General features: G+C 49.3%; 2 protein-coding genes across 3 annotated transcripts in view; both read right to left on the bottom strand.

The window, feature by feature from the left end:
* CCDC180 (coiled-coil domain containing 180) overlaps positions 1-3,869 on the bottom strand; it is a 61,418-nt gene extending 57,549 nt beyond the window's left edge. The window contains 3 exon segments of the mRNA XM_043565392.1: positions 1,570-1,760; positions 3,019-3,114; positions 3,380-3,869. Coding sequence (XP_043421327.1) covers positions 1,570-1,760; positions 3,019-3,087 — 260 coding nt within the window. The 5' untranslated portion in view covers positions 3,088-3,114; positions 3,380-3,869.
* An 11,218-nt stretch (positions 3,870-15,087) lies between these two features.
* Positions 15,088-17,891, bottom strand: part of LOC122474504 (stimulated by retinoic acid gene 6 protein-like) — a 56,448-nt gene continuing 53,644 nt past the window's right edge. For both annotated transcript variants that reach the window (XM_043565398.1, XM_043565399.1), the window contains exons 17-18: positions 17,180-17,326; positions 15,088-16,468 (exon numbers count right to left, since the gene is read on the bottom strand). In XM_043565398.1, coding sequence (XP_043421333.1) covers positions 16,320-16,468; positions 17,180-17,326 — 296 coding nt within the window. In that variant the 3' untranslated portion in view covers positions 15,088-16,319. The remainder of the gene's footprint in view (positions 16,469-17,179; positions 17,327-17,891) is intronic.

The raw sequence follows: 17,891 nt of genomic DNA, 5'->3' as shown, positions 1-17,891 counted from the left end.
CAGGAAGTTGTCGTCTAGATCTACGTCCAGGGCAGAGCTGACTTTGTCCCGGGAAGCCAGCACAGCACAATGCCAGCACCCTCTATGGAAAGTGCCTTTCCTAAAACGCTGTCCTGTGGATGCTAAGAGCTCCTGATGGATGCTATATCTGGTTATTGGGATAATGGGTGACCTTAGGCTAAACTCTGGGGAAGGGGGGACCCTTAGGAGCGATAGATAACTCGCAAATCAGCTGAGAGGGGACTTAGACCCTTGTAGGAGCCAAAGTCACAGCCAGGGGCAGCATCAACAGGCCCCAGACGTCTGTGCTTCAATCCCCACACTGGGCATCAGGCACATGGGCTAGAGAACACCGACCTCCAGTCTGGGCTTGGTGGCCAGTGGGTTTGCCCATCTGTAGGTAGTTAAGGGTGCTGAGGGTCAGAAGCCTCAGGGGAGATTTCTCTGGGAAGAGTCAAAGGTCAGGTCATCTCTGCCCCAAAGCAGGTGAAAGAGAAAACAAAGGCAGGTAGAGAGAGACCGACTTCCCCTTCCGAGTCCCAGAGGGGACTGCGGCTTGCTCAGAGCGTGAAGAGCGAAGGGAAGATCAGCTCCAGGTGCCCCAAGCTCCCCGGTGAGGAAGATATTGCCCTCCTCTTCCTTTTCTTTCCTTTCTCCCTGCTTGAGGAGTCTGAGCTCAGGGAGTTGAAATGGCATACTCAGGGATCTCAAATTTCACTCCTGATCTCCCTGCTCCTAGACCATACGCGCCCATCTCAGGGAATGGCGCCTGCTCTGTCCACCCAAGCACTCGTGCTACAGACCTCGGGCTCTCGGGAGCCCTCTCCTCCCTCCAACCCACCACCTAGTCTGAGGGGTTCTGCCTCTAAAATACACCGGAAATATCCTACTCTCCCTCTTGTAGCCCCACCAGGCTTAGAGGGACAGCAGCAGCCTCCTCCCTGGCCTCCCGGCCTCTTCTTGCCACTCCCTACATTCTGCACACAACAGCCAAAAGGCCTTAAAAAGGCAAATCAGCTGCTCACTTCAGTAGTCCAAAATCCCGACTGTGGTCTGCAAGCCTATCCCAGCCTCATCTACCGCCCCTCCCCGCCAGGCCCACTAACTTCTTCACCTTCCAGAGCAGACCAAACCCTCCCTGACTCCGCGCCTTGCCCCATGCATCTATTCCCTCATCCTCTGGTCTCCGCTGAGGCCCCTCCTCAGTGGCTTTCCTGACCCCTGTGCTACCACTGTCCTCTGGGTCAGAGCGTTCCCACCTTTAGGGGGACTTGCCTATTTATTTATTATCGAGGCCTCAAGTTCCAGGAGAGTGGGATCCCCAGACCCAGTACCTGGTCCTAGGCACTCAATCAATAATTACTGAGAGGGGAGGAAGAGGAAGAGAGGGAGAAGCAAACAGTGGAGCAAAGTAGGTGCTATTACCTCTCTCTCTCAGAGGAGATACTGGGACTTCATTCCTAAATGGCACTCATCTTGTGTGAGGGCTTTCTGAGTTTCTGAAGACTCTGGCACCCCCCCCCCCCCCCGCCCCGGGTGGGGAGGTACAGTGTGGACCACAGGACCCACCTGTAGAGAACAGGATTTTCCGTGACCCAGTCATTGGGTAGGCTGTGCGCCCACTTCCGCTGCCGAGGACACATCATCTCCCCTTCAGGAATATCCATCTTCTTCATCAAGGGCTTCCTGCCATTCTTTGGGGTCATGGAACTCTCCACAGCGCGCTTCCTGGTGGCTGCCAGAGAGCGGACCAGCTGCACCTGAATGCACAAAAGATCCGGTGGGGGGGTCAGGACTGCAGACTCCTCAGCACCCAGGGCTCACTCTGCAGTCTTAGAAGGACACGTGAGAACTTGCCAGCAGGAAGGCACTTTGCAGGGAGGCCTTCAACCCTAGGGTACATTCCATGCAAGTACCCCCCAGAAGACATTCAGCCATCTAGAAGGGTATCTCTTAAGAAATTTAGTGAGGACCAAGATGCTTATCCTAGCATCTTTTATAATCACAAGGAATTAGAAAAATGGGGCTGTCCAATAGCAGGGGACTGGTCGAGTAAACTTCTTATGTCCCTCCAGTGTAATGCTAGGCATTTATTAAGGATGAGACTTACAAAGGACTATTTATGACATAGGGAAATGCTTATGATATGATATACCATAAAACATCTTAATTAAAAGCACAACTTAAAAAAAATTATAACCCAAACTATACAGTGTGATCTCAAAATTTTAAACTCATAGAAAAATGACCAGGAGAAAGTGTGCCAAATGTTAAGAATGGTGTGCTGCCTCCAGGCAGCAGGATCATGTGAGTAATTTGTTTCTTTGGCCTCCTTATACTTTTATAATTTCCAAGCCTCCTACATAGAGCGTTATTTAGGGCTCAAAGTAGGAATGAAAATTCCTTTTAAATAAACAGTACAGAACGTCAAAGGGAAGGTTCGAGTTTGTGTATTTAAGATACTGTTCTTGTCTGTGCAGTTTTTTATAGACAAGTTTTTTATAGGCAAGGCAATTCCAGCAACCTATTTGGCTGTCAAGAGAGTGTTACTTTAATACACTATGGGAAGTCCTGGATTAACAACTGGGCAGCCTCTAAACATCTTGAAGTTGCATTAATGCCCCTTGACATGAAAAAGGTCTGTGCAATACCGTTAACAGGGAAGAAGCAGGTTTCAAAACACTGTTATAGAATCAAACCCAGGTTTTAAAAAGAAAAATTAGAAACGCTTTGGTGCATAGGAAAAGGTCCCAAGACACCCACTGGTTAATTTTGGCGATTTCTGAATAATTTAACTTTTAATTTAACTAAAACTTTAATGTACATTTTTTAATTTTCAAGAATAGACATTCTAATATTGTATTCCTACACTTTAAGAACCAATAAGAATTATTTTTAAATCAAAACAATTTCAAAGCCCTTATTTCATTGGGTTCCCGGACAAAGAAGCCTTCAGAGGGAGGGAGGTTTGGGGTGCAGAGGGAAGAGGGCACAGAGGGACACAAGGGACACACCTACCTCAGCCTCGAAGATCTGCTGGTAGACCTTCCCGCTGGGAACCTGGGTCACCTTCCCCACTGAGGACATCTTGGCCGCTGGCTGAACGGGGCGCCCCTGTTAGGAATTCATTGTCCGGGAATCATGTCTGAGGTTTGGAAACCGAAGCCCCAACCTCCAGGACAAGTCCTCCGCCTAGGACCTGCGCCCCACCCACGCACCCCCCCCGCGGGCCCCACCCCCTCCCGCAGGCAACCAGGCTGGGGCAGGACCCACCCCACTGCTCTAAGAAAAAGCAAGCCCCGCCCCCCTCCCTCAAGCCTCAGGGGTTTCATTTTAAGCAAAAAGTAAGGAGTGGCAAAGAAGCAAAAAGGAGACAAACCTCCGGCAAGAACCGAACTCCCGGAGAAGGCTGGCTCTTCCAGCCACGCAGTGTGCAAATCCAGAGGACTTTGGTGGGGCAGAATAATAAATCGTTATTGTTTTGTGCTTCACTCTCCCAAGCTCTCCTGGGAAAAGTGCTCAAGGTGTCATCTTGGATTTCAACCTGGCCTTGACCCCCCAAACTGGAGCTGAGCAAAGCTGAAGGATCCCTGACTCCCTCCTTTCCCCACTCCCCGCCAAAAGTGGACAAAGAGAGGCGGAAGTGGAGGGAAGGAGCAGCCTGACTCTGGCCGTGCTAATTAGGCACCTACAGTATGCTGAGAAGACCCAGCAGGCTCCTCTCACGCCACCAGCCCGCCAGCCTACCGAGAAGCGCGGTGCAGTCCCCGGCCATCCCCTCTAAACCCGGCCAATGGAAGGAGGCCCTGCGCCCGGGGCTGGCGCCCAACCTGCAGAAGGCACCACTAGCCAGGGCCAGTCCGGCCTCAACTGCACCTGGACGCACTCGGTCTCCAAGGCAACGCAGAGGGGCGGGAGCCCCGCTGGCCCCGCCCTCACTTCCTTTCCGAGGAGGGAGGGAATGATGGCCCGCAGCCGCCGTAGCGCCCCACCGGGAGTGGGGAAACTGTTAGGAAGTATTCCCTCCAAGCCCGTTTCTCCTCACAGCAAGGGGGCGCCCCGGCGCTGTCAGGAGCGTCCAGAGCAGTACACTGAATGTTCTGAAAACTGTAGGAGACCTGAGATGTAACTCCGAGCCACGGCAGTCAAGAAAATCCACCCTGTCTTCTTTACTTGATTAAAACCAACCTCTGCTGGCAAGCAGCACAGTGCTTGGCTGTGAGATGCAGAAATCCTCTCTTAAATAAGGCCAGCTCTTTCTCAGATTACGAGATTGAAGGGCTCAGAATTCAGGCATCAGGCTTGTATGGCATTACAATGAAAAGACTAATTTCTAGGACTCTTGAGTTCCATTCATCCTTCCACCACTGCCACATAACCCTGCTAAAATATGGCTCTGACCTACCCTCTCTCCTGCTCAAAAGTCCCCCATCAACTCTGCAGCCCCTGCAAAATCCAACTCAGTCTTAGATGACCACAGAGCACCCCCCCCCAATCTGGTTCCCACCCTGACTCTCCCTGCTTTAGCAAACTCTCCACTCCTCCTGCATATGCCCCTGCCCCCTTGCCCTTCCTCATCCTGCTCTTCTGCTGGGATCCTTCTCTTTCCGCAATCCCAGACCCAGCCAGCCTTCCACTATCAGTAACAATGATCCCAACCACTCATTTGCCTCAGCCCCTATAACCTCTCCTCTCTCTGGATGTTGATTGCAGTCAAATCAGTCCTGCAGTTCAGGACCTCTAGAGTAGGTGTTTCCTGAAGGGCAGGTACGCCTTATTAATTTTGACTTAGCGGCAGTTGCTCTTAGCACAGTGTCTTGCACATGATTCAGACACAATGAATGTTCCCTGGGTAAACGCATGAATACCTAGAATGTCCTCATCTGACACTCCTAGAGTTTGTCTCTTTCCCACACACCCAGCCATAGTCCTATGTGGCCAGACCTGAAAATACTTGTGGTTGACAGTGAACCTGGCTTGAGGGTTTCCTATATTTTGTGAGGTACTCAACTCCCCCAGAAAAATCCCTCTCCTCGGCAGGGATCTCTGTTCCAATTGCTAGTAAATGCTCCCTATGACAACTTCCTAGAACAAGTGATCATTCCATCCAGACTAGCTTCAGAAGTTAATTAACAGTGAATAGAGAACACTTTTATTCCCCTTCTTTGGTCATGGATTTTATTACCAAAGTGAAATATTGTAAAAAAGATTGGACTAATTTTAACTGGAAAAAGAGAAAGTATAGGTAACCAAGGGAAGGGGTAAAAAAAAAAAATGTGCAGGAATTATTTGCCGTCATTCATACCACTGTTTATGCCATGCTGGCTTGAACCTTATACACCAGAAACAGTGCTTTCCCCATCCAGATGTTTTCTGGGTTCTAGTGTCTAGCACATCTATAATCAGGGGTTCTTTTTTTTCTAGATATTTGGATACAAATATGTAGGTATGGATATATCATGTGTCGTGTTTTGTTCTGAGTAAGCAACACACTTATTGTATAAAGTAGGAAAAAAAATCCATGGAGAACATAAAAATAACCCATGGTCTTACCACTGAGAATTTGCCTCCCTTAGCTCCTGAGTCTGGGCCTTTGTGTTTGAGTTTGGATCAAACATGGGAATTTGTGTTTGGCTTTTGGATGGCATTTGCATTGCCCTCCCAACTCTGCAATGTGATAACCAGCTAGAGATCATCTGGTTAGTCCCTCTCACGTTAGAGGTGGGCTGGAGGTGAGAGACAGGGAATGGTCTTTAGTGGAGTCCTTAGTGGAGCCAAGCCTTTAGACTCTTTTTCTGCACCTCACCATCATATCTTCCCCCTCAGTCTTCATCTAGAAAATGTCTCTTGACTAGAGTCTCATCCTTTTCCTTCCTCTTCCACTGGTCACTGTCTATCTTCTCCACAGTCCATAGAACGGAGACCAGTAAGGACCGACAAGAGCTAATATTTATTGAGAGGATTTAATCCCTTCATAACTATGCTCAGGGTAGCATAATAGGCCTATTTTCCACATGAAGGAACTGAAGCTCAGAGAGTTAGTAACTTGGCCAAGATCTCCAAGATAGGAAGGGGTTAGATCCAGGATATGAATCGAGTTCATGTAATTCCAAAATCTTGAACCAAACGCTATGCCATCTGCCCTTGCTACCAAATGGGAAAAAAATTCTGGATCAAACTGATTGGATCTGTGTGTTGAAGCATAGCATACATACCGAAGAGTATGGAAATCATAAGTGTATACAGCTTAATAAATGACCCAAAGGGAACACACTTGGTAACCAGTACCCCCAAGGAATAGAACATTACCAACTCTCCAGGAGCCTCCCTCATGTACTCACCCCAAGTCACTGCCCTCTTTTCCCCAAGGATAACACATATTTTAACTTCTGAATTAGTTTTGCTTGTTTTTGAACTTTATCTAAATGGAATCATACAGAATATACTCCTTTATGTCAGACTTCTTTCATTATGTTTGTAAAGTTCCAAACATTTTTTAATGTGGCTGTGAGTTCATTTTGATCTCTGTATAGCATCCCATTATTTTAAAATGCCCCATTTTATTTATCCTTTCTATTATAGATGCACATTTGGGTTGTTTCCAGTTAGAAAATTACCGAATAATGCTGCTCTGACCATTCTTTTGTATGGTGAACATATGCAGGCATTTCTACTGGGTATTTACCTAAGAGTGGAAATTTAGGGTCATATAGAGTATGCATAAGTCCGTCTTTTTTTTATTAAGTTTATTTATTTTGAGAGAGAAAGAGAGAGAAAGCACAAGTGGGGGAGAGGCAGAGAGAGATGAGACAGTGAGAATCCCAAGCAGGTTCTGCACCAGCCCAATGCAGAGCCCAATGCAGCACAGAGCCCAATGCAGGGCTTGAGCCCACGAACTGTGAGATCATGACCTGAGCTGAAGGCAGGCACTTAACCAACTGAGCCACCCAGGCGTCCTTGTGTAAGTCCATCTTTAGCAGATACTACAAAAGAGTTTTTGAAAGTGGTTGTATGCGTTTACACCATGGCAACGTATGAGAGTTCCAGTTGTTCACGTCCTCATCAACATTTGGCGTTGTTAGCCTACCTGGGGGGCTCAGTCAGTCAAGCGTCCGACTTCAGCTCAGGTCATGTTCTCATGGTTCGTGGGTTTGAGCCCCACATGGGGCTCTGTGCTGACAGCTCAGAGCCTGGAGCCTGCTTCGGATTCTGTGTCTCCCTCTCTGTCTACCCCTTCCCCCCACCCTCAGAAATAAATACACATTAAAGAAAACATTGGCCATTTTTTATTGTAGCCATTTTGGTGTATGTGTAGTGGTGTTTCATTGTGGTTTTTAATGTGCATTTTCCTGATGAGTAATGAGGTTGTGTAATCTTTTATATACTTTTTGGCCATTCGGTTATCTTTCTGTGAAATATCTGGTCAAATCTTTTGTCCATTTTTTTTCCTGTGGATTGTCTCTCTTATTAATTGATGTGAGTTAGTTACATATCTTATCTGATGCTTTTTTCCAGATAAACATATGACAAGTGTTTATTCCCATTCTGTTCTTGCCTTCTTTTTTATTTTATTTTATTTTATTTTATTTTTTATTAAAAAAAATTTTTTTTTTCAACGTTTATTTATTTTTGGGACAGAGAGAGAGCATGAACAGGGGAGGGGCAGAGAGAGAGGGAGACACAGAATCTGAAACAGGCTCCAGGCTCTGAGCCATCAGCCCAGAGCCTGACGCGGGGCTCGAACTCACGGACCGCGAGATCGTGACCTGGCTGAAGTCGGACGCTTAACCGACTGCGCCACCCAGGCGCCCCGCAAACATTTAAATTAAAAAAAAAAATAAACTTACACATTTAGATTTAAAACCCACCTGGAATTGATTTTGTTTATGATGGAAGGTAAGAATCTAGATTCATTTTGTTCCCATATGGGTAACCAGTGACCCTGGGCCATTTACTGAGAAGACTATCTTCCGCCCATTGTTCTGCGTGCCTCTTTTGTTATATACAAAGTGTTCATATGTATGGGTCTCAGTTGGACTCTGTCTATTGCTCCTTCTGTCTGTCCTCGCACTATTATAGCTCACTGCCCTGATTACTGTTGCTTTATCCTAAGGCTTACCATCTGGTAGCATAAGCCCTCCAAGTTTGTTCTTCTTTACGATTGTCTTGACTATTCTTGGCCACTTTTATTTCTATGGAAATTTTGAAATCATGTAGTTAATGTCCACCAGATATCTGCTGACATACTTTATTGTGATTGTATGAATCCATAGATCAGTTTGGGGAGTAGCGACATCTTAACAATACATAGAAAAACAAGCAAACAAACACACCAGGCCAAAAACACCACCAAACCAACCAAAAAAAAAAAAAAAATCCTAACAAAAGAAGAGAGAAATGATAAACTGGGAATAACTATCTGCAATTCGTATTACAAAGGGGCTCACATCCCTAATACCTAAAGAGTTCCTAGAAATTGATAAGAGAAATAACAGACACACAGTGGAAAATGTGGCAAAAGACATGAAGCCACAGTTTATAGAAAAAGAAACATAAATAGCCTTCACTATATGAAAATGAGCTCAGACTCAGTCATAATGTGACAAAATTGTGAAAAAGTTGACAAATACATTCTAAAGCTGAAGGGGAAAAAAATAGAAAAGCAATTCTTGCCTCTCCAGGCTCTTCAGGCCCACCAGGTCCAACACCCTGTGGACCGACCTGACTGTACTGGGATCACCCACAGGGCTCCAGAGGACTCAGGGTGCTCAGAGGTGGCAGGCAGGTGTACAAAGAACTCACCTGAGCAGAGCCGTGGGTCCAGTGAGCATGGTGTGCCGGGAGGTGGGAATGCCAGATCCTCAGGAGCTTTTGCTCACTGTATGCCATTTGCCTGCTGAAGAAGACGTGGGGAGAAGTTTCCAGGCGGGTAGTCCTCTCTCCATAGGAGCAGGGTGGGTGAGGAATCTCCCAGAGGACTGGCATTGCCCCCTCTTTCAGCTGGGACCTTTTGGGAGGCAGCAAACCTCAGGGACAGGGATTGAGCTGGGGGTGGGGCCTCTAAGCCTCCCTAGAACTTAGGCCACCAGTTCTGCTTTGGGTCTCTTCAATGTCAGAGATTGGGTTGAGCCAAATTGGAGATTTTTGAGTGCTTACTTTGTAGCAACAAATTGTATGTCCAGTTGGAACCCAAACTGGTCAAAATAATGCTGCTTAGAAGAACTGAGAATGGAGACCCCAGGTGACCACCATGAAGGCTCCCCTCCCCAGGCCCATGGAGCCCTTTGAGCTCAGAGGAGCCCAGTGGAAATGCTCATGCAGACAGTTTTGATCTTCTGGGTTCTCAAATAAAAAGTATTTATGCTCACACCCTTCCCATCAATCCCTCAAATTTTCCTTCCTTCTTTTCCTTCTCCTCCCCTCAGGAAGAGCTCCTGAAAATTTCAAAAACTTTGTAGCAAGACAACTCATTGAGCAGGGAGGCTACTTATCAAGGTAGAGTGGAGGCTGGAAGTCTGGAAAGAAGGAAGGGGTGAGTGGGGGGAGGGCTACCGGACAGGGTGTGGTTTTATTTCTCACTTAAAATCTTTGAAAAATTCCAGTCTTGTTTACATTAACAGAAAGAAGGATCTGTTTGGTCCATGAGCAGGTGAGGAACACTTTGTAGGGCAGACGGCCCTGGTCATAGGATACAGTGGTGGCAGCTGGGCTGTTCCACGAGGGGGTGCTGAGCTGGCAGAATTAGCAGGTGTCTGGCTTCCATGGGGTCCATCCTGCTGGCACTTGGCTTCCTCCAGGCTGTTGGGGATCAGTGGGGGTTTCTTTCTTCCCTAAATAAGCCCGGCCTGTCCTCAGGAAGCCAGGGCCCTGCTGCTCCTCCAGTACTCACTCCATCTCCAAGAGGAGGGCACCCTGCCTGCACCAGGGTGGGTGCTGCAGGGGAATCCCATGGGCCAGGTGGACAAATAGACGCCTAGCCTTGGGTGCAAACGGCTGGGCCAGGGACAGATATGTGTGCCTTCTGTGACTTCCTACTTTGCCCCTCAGGCATCAGTGCTAATCAGTCACAGTCAGGAGACTCCTCTGGGTGTCGAGTTGGCCGTGACATATGTCCCAGATACCTTATAAGAGTTTGGGGGAACTAATGGATTCTTAGAGGATCCTTCCTGAATGGAAGTCAGAAGCTTCAAAAAGAGGAAACAAGGTGTTACCACCCCGTGCCCCGATTGCTCCCTACTCTGTCAGTCAGAGATGGTACCTCAGCAGTCCCCTTCTGAGTGGATGAAGAACACTGCTGTGGAGAGGAATGTCCTGAGGGGTAACTTGGGGGAGGTGAAGCCTTTGGCCTGGCCTTGGGCCCAGCCTGGGTGGTAGAGACTCCAGTGGGCTGGAGCAGGCAGGGGCTACTCAGCCAAGTCCCCAAGACCCCTGTCCTTCTTCATCCATGGCTTGGCTGGGCTGGGGGCCTGGACACACATTGAGAGCCCAGAGGACAGGACTTGGTCAGCAGTGGGGCTGGGTTGGGGTAAAGGCAGCTCTAGGGCAGGACCTCTGGCTGGAAATGGGAGCTGCCTCTCTGTAGGCCTCTGAGAAAATCACTGCCCCTCTTCGGGCCTCTGTCTCCTCATCTGGAAAATGGAGGGTGATGATCCCGTGGTGCAGGCCTCAGAGGGTGGTGATAAGGTTGAAGGGAGGAAAGGAATGTGTTGGAGGTGTGAGAGGAGAATAATAATGATGATAGTAACATGATATTGAGTCCTCTGGAGACCCTGTGAGGTAGGTGGAGTTCTCGCATTCTTCAGATGAGGAAACAGACTCAGGGAGGCCAGGCCACAGGCCCAAGGCCACGTATCGGGCGAGTACTGGAGCTAGGATTGTTCTACAATCAGAACACACTAGAGGACAGAGTAGCACTGGTAGCCATTGACTTAGGTCAGTTGTCCAGGGTGTGAGGTTAGGGGATCTTGGAAGAAATGGGGTGAGGAGACAATGGCCTCACTGACCTTGTCCTTGACCCTGGCAGGAGGCATCTCCAAGTTTGCCACCCTGGAGATGATCCCCCAGAGAGTCAAGAAGAGACAGCAGCAGATGGCAAGTATGCCTGTGGAGAAGGGGCTCTAAGGTCAGAGGAGAGGAGGCTCTTCCCTCCCAAACAGAGCTCTCCACACCCAGAGGAGGGGCCTTCCCCCTCCAGCTTTGCCTCCTGTGGTCAGTGCCAAAAATCCCCCATTAGAAGTGACCAGGACCCAGGACCACACACCCTGTGATTGCGAAAAGCAGGCCCTGAGAAGTGATTAGTAGGAGTCTGGTGTTCTTGGAGGGCGGGGGGAGGAGAACTGAGGAACCCTGGGGTGGAAGCTTGAAGGTGAGGAGTTTTCAGAGTAGGGTTCCAGGGGACCCTGAGAGCCAGTGCTCATCCCCACTCCCACCCTGATGGCACAGGGCGTGTTCCCCTTCCTTGGCACGTTTCTCGCTGACCTGGGAATGCTGGACACTGCGATGCAGGATTGTCTGGAGGTGAGAGAACCTGGGGCGGGGCAGCATGGCCAGGAGGCCAGGATCCGGGTGGGGGTGGGGCGTGGGTGGGTGTTGGGGGAGAGAGCCCCCTGCTGAGTCCAGAGGTCACAGCGCCTGGCAAACCTCTCTGGCACTGGAGCATCCTGCTGCTCTTAGGGATGACCAGGCCGAAGAAGTTGCCTGTCCCGGTCACCCAGGCTGGAGGAGCAGCAGAGCTTCCCCACTGCAAAGCTGAGGGAGGTTTCGTGGGAGTGGGACCTCTCCTTCACGAGGTGCCCACAGAGGGGAGGGAGATGTAGGGTTGCTCCAAGTCACTTCCTGCCTGAGGCCTTAGTCTGCCTGTCTGTCGTCAGAGTGGGTTGGTTGGGCTAGAGGGTCCCTGAGCTTCAGCTCTCTTGCGCCCCTTTCTCCCAGCCCAGAGCCTGGCCTAGGTCCCACGCCTGTTTTCTGTGCATGCCCTGCCCTCTGGAGGACCTCGGCGGTAGTGCAGCGTGAGATGGGGCGGGGAAGGGAGGCTAGTTGTGGGCTTGAGGGCCCCCCTTTTTTAAATTAAATTTATTTTTTATTTATATTTATATTTATTTTATTTATTATTTATATTTATTTTTCTTTATTATTTATTATTTTGTTTATTTTTTAAATTAAATTTAAATTAAATTTATTGTCAAATTGGTTTCCATACAATGCCCAGTGCTTATCCCATTGAGGGCTCTTTCTGATGGCTCCTGGCTGTCTGCCTCTCAGAGGAATCTGATCAACTTCCATAAAAACAATGAGGTGAGCAGCTGTGGGAAGGGGGGAGGGAGGGGCATCAGAGCTCCTCCCCCCGCAGGAGGGAGAGTTTGATAACAGACCAGTGGGAGACCCATTAAATTGGTGAGTGGGGTAAGTCCAACTTTGTGAGGAGGGGCTACTTATGCCCATCTCAGAGAATAGATAGGACCTGGATGGAATTGGAGGGTTTCCCTGTGTACAAAGACCCGGGAACCAGCCTCCTGCCTCTCTCCTCGACCACACATTGTCCAGGAAGCACCGCCCTGCCCTGGTCCTGTCTGCATCTGTCCTTCCCTCTGGCCCCAGGAATGCAAAGTAATGCAGCTGCTCCCTGTGGCTGCAAATCATTACAGCCTTGAGCCTGAGGGGCAGTTTGAGGTGAGACCAGGCAGGAGTGAGCAAGAGCCGGTACAGACTCTCCCTGGTCTCTCTCTTGTGGCTGGCTCCAGAGAGCCTTTGGCCGTGACTCCCTTGCTGACCACAGGCCCTGTTGCCTGGGGACTAATGGGGCGCCTGGACTACACCTGCCGGGTGGGCACTGGAAGGGACATCTGACCGTGGCTCCTGGTAGGCTCACGGGTGAGCCTGTCCTGTAGCTACAACTTGTCCTGCTGGGGGAGCTCCTGTCCTATTTGGCCAGCAGAAAATTCAAGGCCAAAAAGAACTGGTCATCAATATGCTCAAGGATGAGTGAGCACCCAGGCTTGGCAGTAACTTAATCCTGGGGGCTTAAGGTCAAACTTCAGACTAAGCGTGGTCTTGGGGAGTGAAATTCCAGCTCCACTATTGACCAGCCCTGTGCCTGGGACAATTCACCTTAGGTTTCCGAGACTTAGTTTCCTCATCTGTGAGATGGGTGATGCTGATTGATCACTCGCGTGGCAGGGACAAATAGGGTACTGTTGACTAAGCATTTTGCGCAGTGCCCAGAGCACAGTGCAGTGAGGGCAGGGTGGGGAGGGTGGGCCATGACCATGGGGGACATCCCTCTCTTCCAGTCAGCCACCAAGCCCCCAACAGAGCCCAGTACCAGCAGCAGATCACACCCCAGAGGCCAGCTCAAGTGAGACCTCTTCCTCAACACCTGGGACCCTCGGAGTGCATTAGGTCAGCTATCCCATCTGAGGTGCAGAACATTGTGAGCCCTTTCTGGGGCTCCCCGGAGGACCAGAATAAGAAGAGGTGACCCTGCTTCATCTCCCTCTTTGTTCTTCCCCAAGGCCTATTTCCCTGTTATGGAGGGGTGTATCTATTTGTAGCAAACAGTAAATGCTGGATTTGAATATTATCTTAAAATCCTCTTTTTTTTACAGCCTGAGAATTAAGGTTTGGGTCTTTCACTTCCCATGCTAATATAAATGAGATACTGACTTTCACATTCCTCCATGAACTAAGAAATCCTGCAGGGTCACCAGCTTATTGTATGCAGGAGAAGGGAGATGGGCTAGGCCCCTTCCCTCACTACTGAAGGAGGCCCCAAATCCCACTTCTGCAGAGGACATGTCATTTCAGTATCCCTAACCTGGGCCAGGAGCAGAGACAGCCCCTCAGAACTCTTGGGAGTCCAGCGGTTGAAGGTACCTCCATAGGCATTAGCAACAACCACGGAAGCTGGGTGTCTAGAAATAACACTTACCAGGCCCCTTTCTGCCCCAGGACAGTGGCTGCCTTCCTACAGCTTTGAAGGAAGAGGAAACATTCTCTGCTTTTCCTGTTGACGTTTCTTTTGGCCACATATTAGGAACTGTCGTTTTCTAGTTCTGTCTCTGGAATTAGTACATCAGTACTATGTAGAGGAATAATGTAAAGAAATCAAACGTGTGTGGAAAGGACAAGACCAGAGAAAGAGAATTTGCCAGTGGATGAGGTCCCAGGACTTTCCATCCTCCGTCTCCCTCTAGGGGCTCTGTGTTTCCTCTTTACCTACATGAGAATCCTCCTGGGATCCTTGTCCGTGACCTCCACACTCTTCCTGCTTGCTTCGTGTCCAGGGGCAAGATTTGTGAGGCACCTTTCAAGGCCACAGCTGGGCCTCATTCCATCAACATTTATGCTACCTATAAAGTAGGATTTCCAGCGTTCCTGTACCTCTTTATACAATTCTTTTAAAGACATACATTCCCTAGAGGCCCCAGCCTGTCAGGTACATTGTGGCCACTCCTCCCTGGTGGGGACCTGATGGTTCATGGATGATTTCTGACTTTCCAGGCGTAGGGTCCATATATGTGGCCACGGGACGATCCCCACACTCTCCCTTGCTAGCCAAGATGCCTTCTGAGGCCAAGTCTACTAGTAGGTCTAGAAGCAAACAGGGCCGATGAGTGTAGATCCTGGGGAAAATCAGCACTAATTTGCAAGGCAACTACCTCAGGGGAGACCATCACAGGCTCCTTTCTTCATGCAGCTGAGAGCATAGTGAGGTGAACAGACATTAATCACATCATCACGAAGTGAAACAATGAAAATGACAATAACTGATATTTATTCAGTTTAGGATGTATCAGGCACTAACTTAGGAGTGTTTGCATGTATTAACTCATTTTATCCTCAAAATAATTTTGGGTGTTGCAGGTATTGGTTGTTTTTTTTGTTTTGTTTTGTTTTGTTTTGTTTTGTTTTGTTTTTGAGAGAGAGAGAGCAAGCAGGGGAGGGGGGCAAAGGGAGAGGGAGAGAGAATCCCAGGCAGGCTCCATGCTCAGTGCAGAGTCTGACGCAGGGCTCCATCCCACGACCCTGGGACCATGACCTGAGCCGACGCTCAGGTTGGACGCACAACCAACTGACCCACCCAGGTGCCCAGGTATTGCCCTTTTTATTCGTAAGGAAAAAGCAGCACAGAAAGGCAAAGGAGTTTAGCTGGTGTTACACAGCTGGAAGTGGACATGTGGGGATCCCGACACTCCAGTCAGTTTTCTCTGTTTCTGAAAGCAGAGTGACAAAGTCTAGTGGCAAAGGTTAAATTAAAAGAGATGAGTCTGGCAGACACGTCTAGCAACAGGACTAGCTTTACAGTAGATGCTTAATGTGATTACTGAACTTCAATGGCTCTGGGACTCATGAGGTAGATGGGGGACTTCCCTCACCCTGTTGGTATGTCCTCCTGGCACTTGCACAAGCTGCATGACTTTGGTCACTTTGTACAAGCCCTGAACCATCAGAGACCTTACACGAGGGTATGAAGACTCAGGGTAAGGACTGGGCCCTCTGCACACAGAGAAATGTCCAGGCCTCCCAGCCTGGTGTCTGAGCCTCCCTAGGTGGTCTAACCCACCCCTGATTCCCTGCACTGCAAACACCAGAGGCCTCCCCTCCTCCAACATGCCTGGGGCTCTCCTGCTCCCACTCCTTTGCTCTGTTGTCCTCCAAGGAGAATGCCTGCACACCCCCATCTCTGCCTCCGCAGATAGGCAGCTTTCCTGGGGGATCCCCTCCTCGTCAGATGTGCATATCTTCTTTGTGCCCAAGACCCAGGTCAGTTCTGATCTGTTCCTCATCCCAGTGGCCATGGCAGGAAGAGCCCAATGTGTGCCTGCTCACACTACCAGATTAGAGGCTGGGGTCTCTCCCACCACCAGGAGGCCTGGAAAGTGGGGGAGCAATGAGGATCCTATTGGATTAAGGCCACATTGTCTCCCAGAGAACAACTGTGTCCAATAGTTAAACTCTCCTGGTATAGATAGCCATTTTACCACATTCTTCATTGACACAAAGTTCTGCCCTGTGGTCAAACTGTTTGTCCATATGGAACTCCCCAAGGCTGCCTCCTAACCATCTATAGTGGAAATCATTGAGAAAAGATTGTTCAACAGAAATTCTCTTTAGTTCTTGAGCTTTTTACCAGGGGAGTGAATTATTGGGGCTGAGACTTCATGGTTCAGCCCAGGTGCCATCCACGAGTGTCTGGTGCTGTATGCAGTGGACAGTGACTGTGCATCCTGTCACAATGCAGGGGACAGCGGCTGGGTAGCCCGGGTCCTCTCTGGAGCAGTCATCCTGGAATGGCCTTACAGCAAGGTCGGAGGTCACTGTCAGCTCTCTGAACCCATCAAAAGAATCTGGGTAAACTCCCTGGAGCTATGACCTGGTCTTGATTTTCTGAGCATGACTAGTTTGGGATTGTTGACCAGGGTCTGCAGCAGAAGCCACCGCGTCCTGGACCTGGCTGAGACTCGGGGACCTGGGAGAGAATCAGAGCAGACAGACCTGGAGGACAGGGCTTGTCTCTGTCCTTCTCAGAGGCTATTGGAGAAGCTGACTGGTAGGTGTGAGGTGTGGGAGAAGGAGCTGGACCAGGACCCCTGGGGACATGAGGGTGGCAGAAGGGACATGAGTTTGTCCCAGAGCCAGATATCCATTGGATATAGCTGGATATAGTTGGGAACAGTGATGAACTTAATCCAGACTGGTGCCCACAAAACATGACTAATTGGTGGGCTTCCCAGCAGAAGGTAGAGCAGAGTAGTAGGGGTGGAGGGGTGGAGTAGACGGTTATAGAGCCTTGAGGAGGCAGGTGTTGGGGGCCAGAAGCACTTGTGGTAAGCAAAACTGAGCCCCGTCTTGGAGAGCATCTGTTCTGAACCCTGGGATATGGGCGGGGTCTCAAACAAATGGAATAGTGAACTCAGACAGTGGAACTAGAGCTCATTTCTGGGAACAAGGGAGGAGCCCACTTAGAAGGACAAGGACACCAGACCTCAGGGGTCCCATGGCCAGGCTGGCTGAAGACTAAGCCTCCTGTTCTCTCAGGTCAAAGGTCTCCCAGGGCAGGGAGTATGGAGGAAGGGGGGCAGGGAAAGGGGAAGCTGGAACATCTCAGGGACCCCAGAGAAGCCTTACGGTACTCGTTCCCTATTGTCCAACCCCAGCATGGGTTCAGACAGAGCCTTACCTGCTGACTGATTTAGGCACCAGTATTTGATGGCCTGCTGCAGCCTCCGCTCCCTGTGCCCTGTGATCAGGATGTTACAAAAGCTGACGAGCACAGGGTTGGTATGATAATGATCCACATAGAGCATGCCAATCCAGGCGCTGAACCCTGAAACCCAGAAGGCAAGTCAGGCCATGCAGTATGCCCTGTGTCCCAGGATGCCCGAGCTTGTGCTCTTGATGATGTGGCTGCAATGCCACTTTGTTCCTATATGGTGCCCATGTTCTCACTGAGAACCTAGAAAACTAGGTCAGAAGAGCAGGAAGGGTTCTTAAGATAGCATTCTAATCCAACCATGTTATGGAGAATGTGAAGCTCAAAGCAGAAGGAGAGCTGTGGCTGATACGGAGAGGCTGTCAGTCCTACAATGAACGGACGAGTGAATGACTGGACACAGGTCAGAAATAAGACAAAAGCTACTTTCGCTCTATAGAAATGGCTTGATTTTAGACTATTTCAACTGAACAGACCGTTTTCTTAACTAAGTTAGGTTTCCAACTAATGACACACCAGTCATTCCGAGAGGTGTTCTTTCTCAAAATTTTCAGAGCTGTGCATTCATATTTACATTCTGACTGTTCAGATGGAATTTCTAGTACTTCTTACTGCTCTCCATGATATCTTGAAGGTCTGTCAAATATGCAGCAATTTACTTGCCTGAATTCTCTTCTGA

This window comes from Prionailurus bengalensis, chromosome D4, assembly GCF_016509475.1.
Source record: "Prionailurus bengalensis isolate Pbe53 chromosome D4, Fcat_Pben_1.1_paternal_pri, whole genome shotgun sequence".
NCBI classification, from domain to species: domain Eukaryota; kingdom Metazoa; phylum Chordata; class Mammalia; order Carnivora; family Felidae; genus Prionailurus; species Prionailurus bengalensis.
This window is presented reverse-complemented; position numbering and strand designations above follow the sequence as displayed.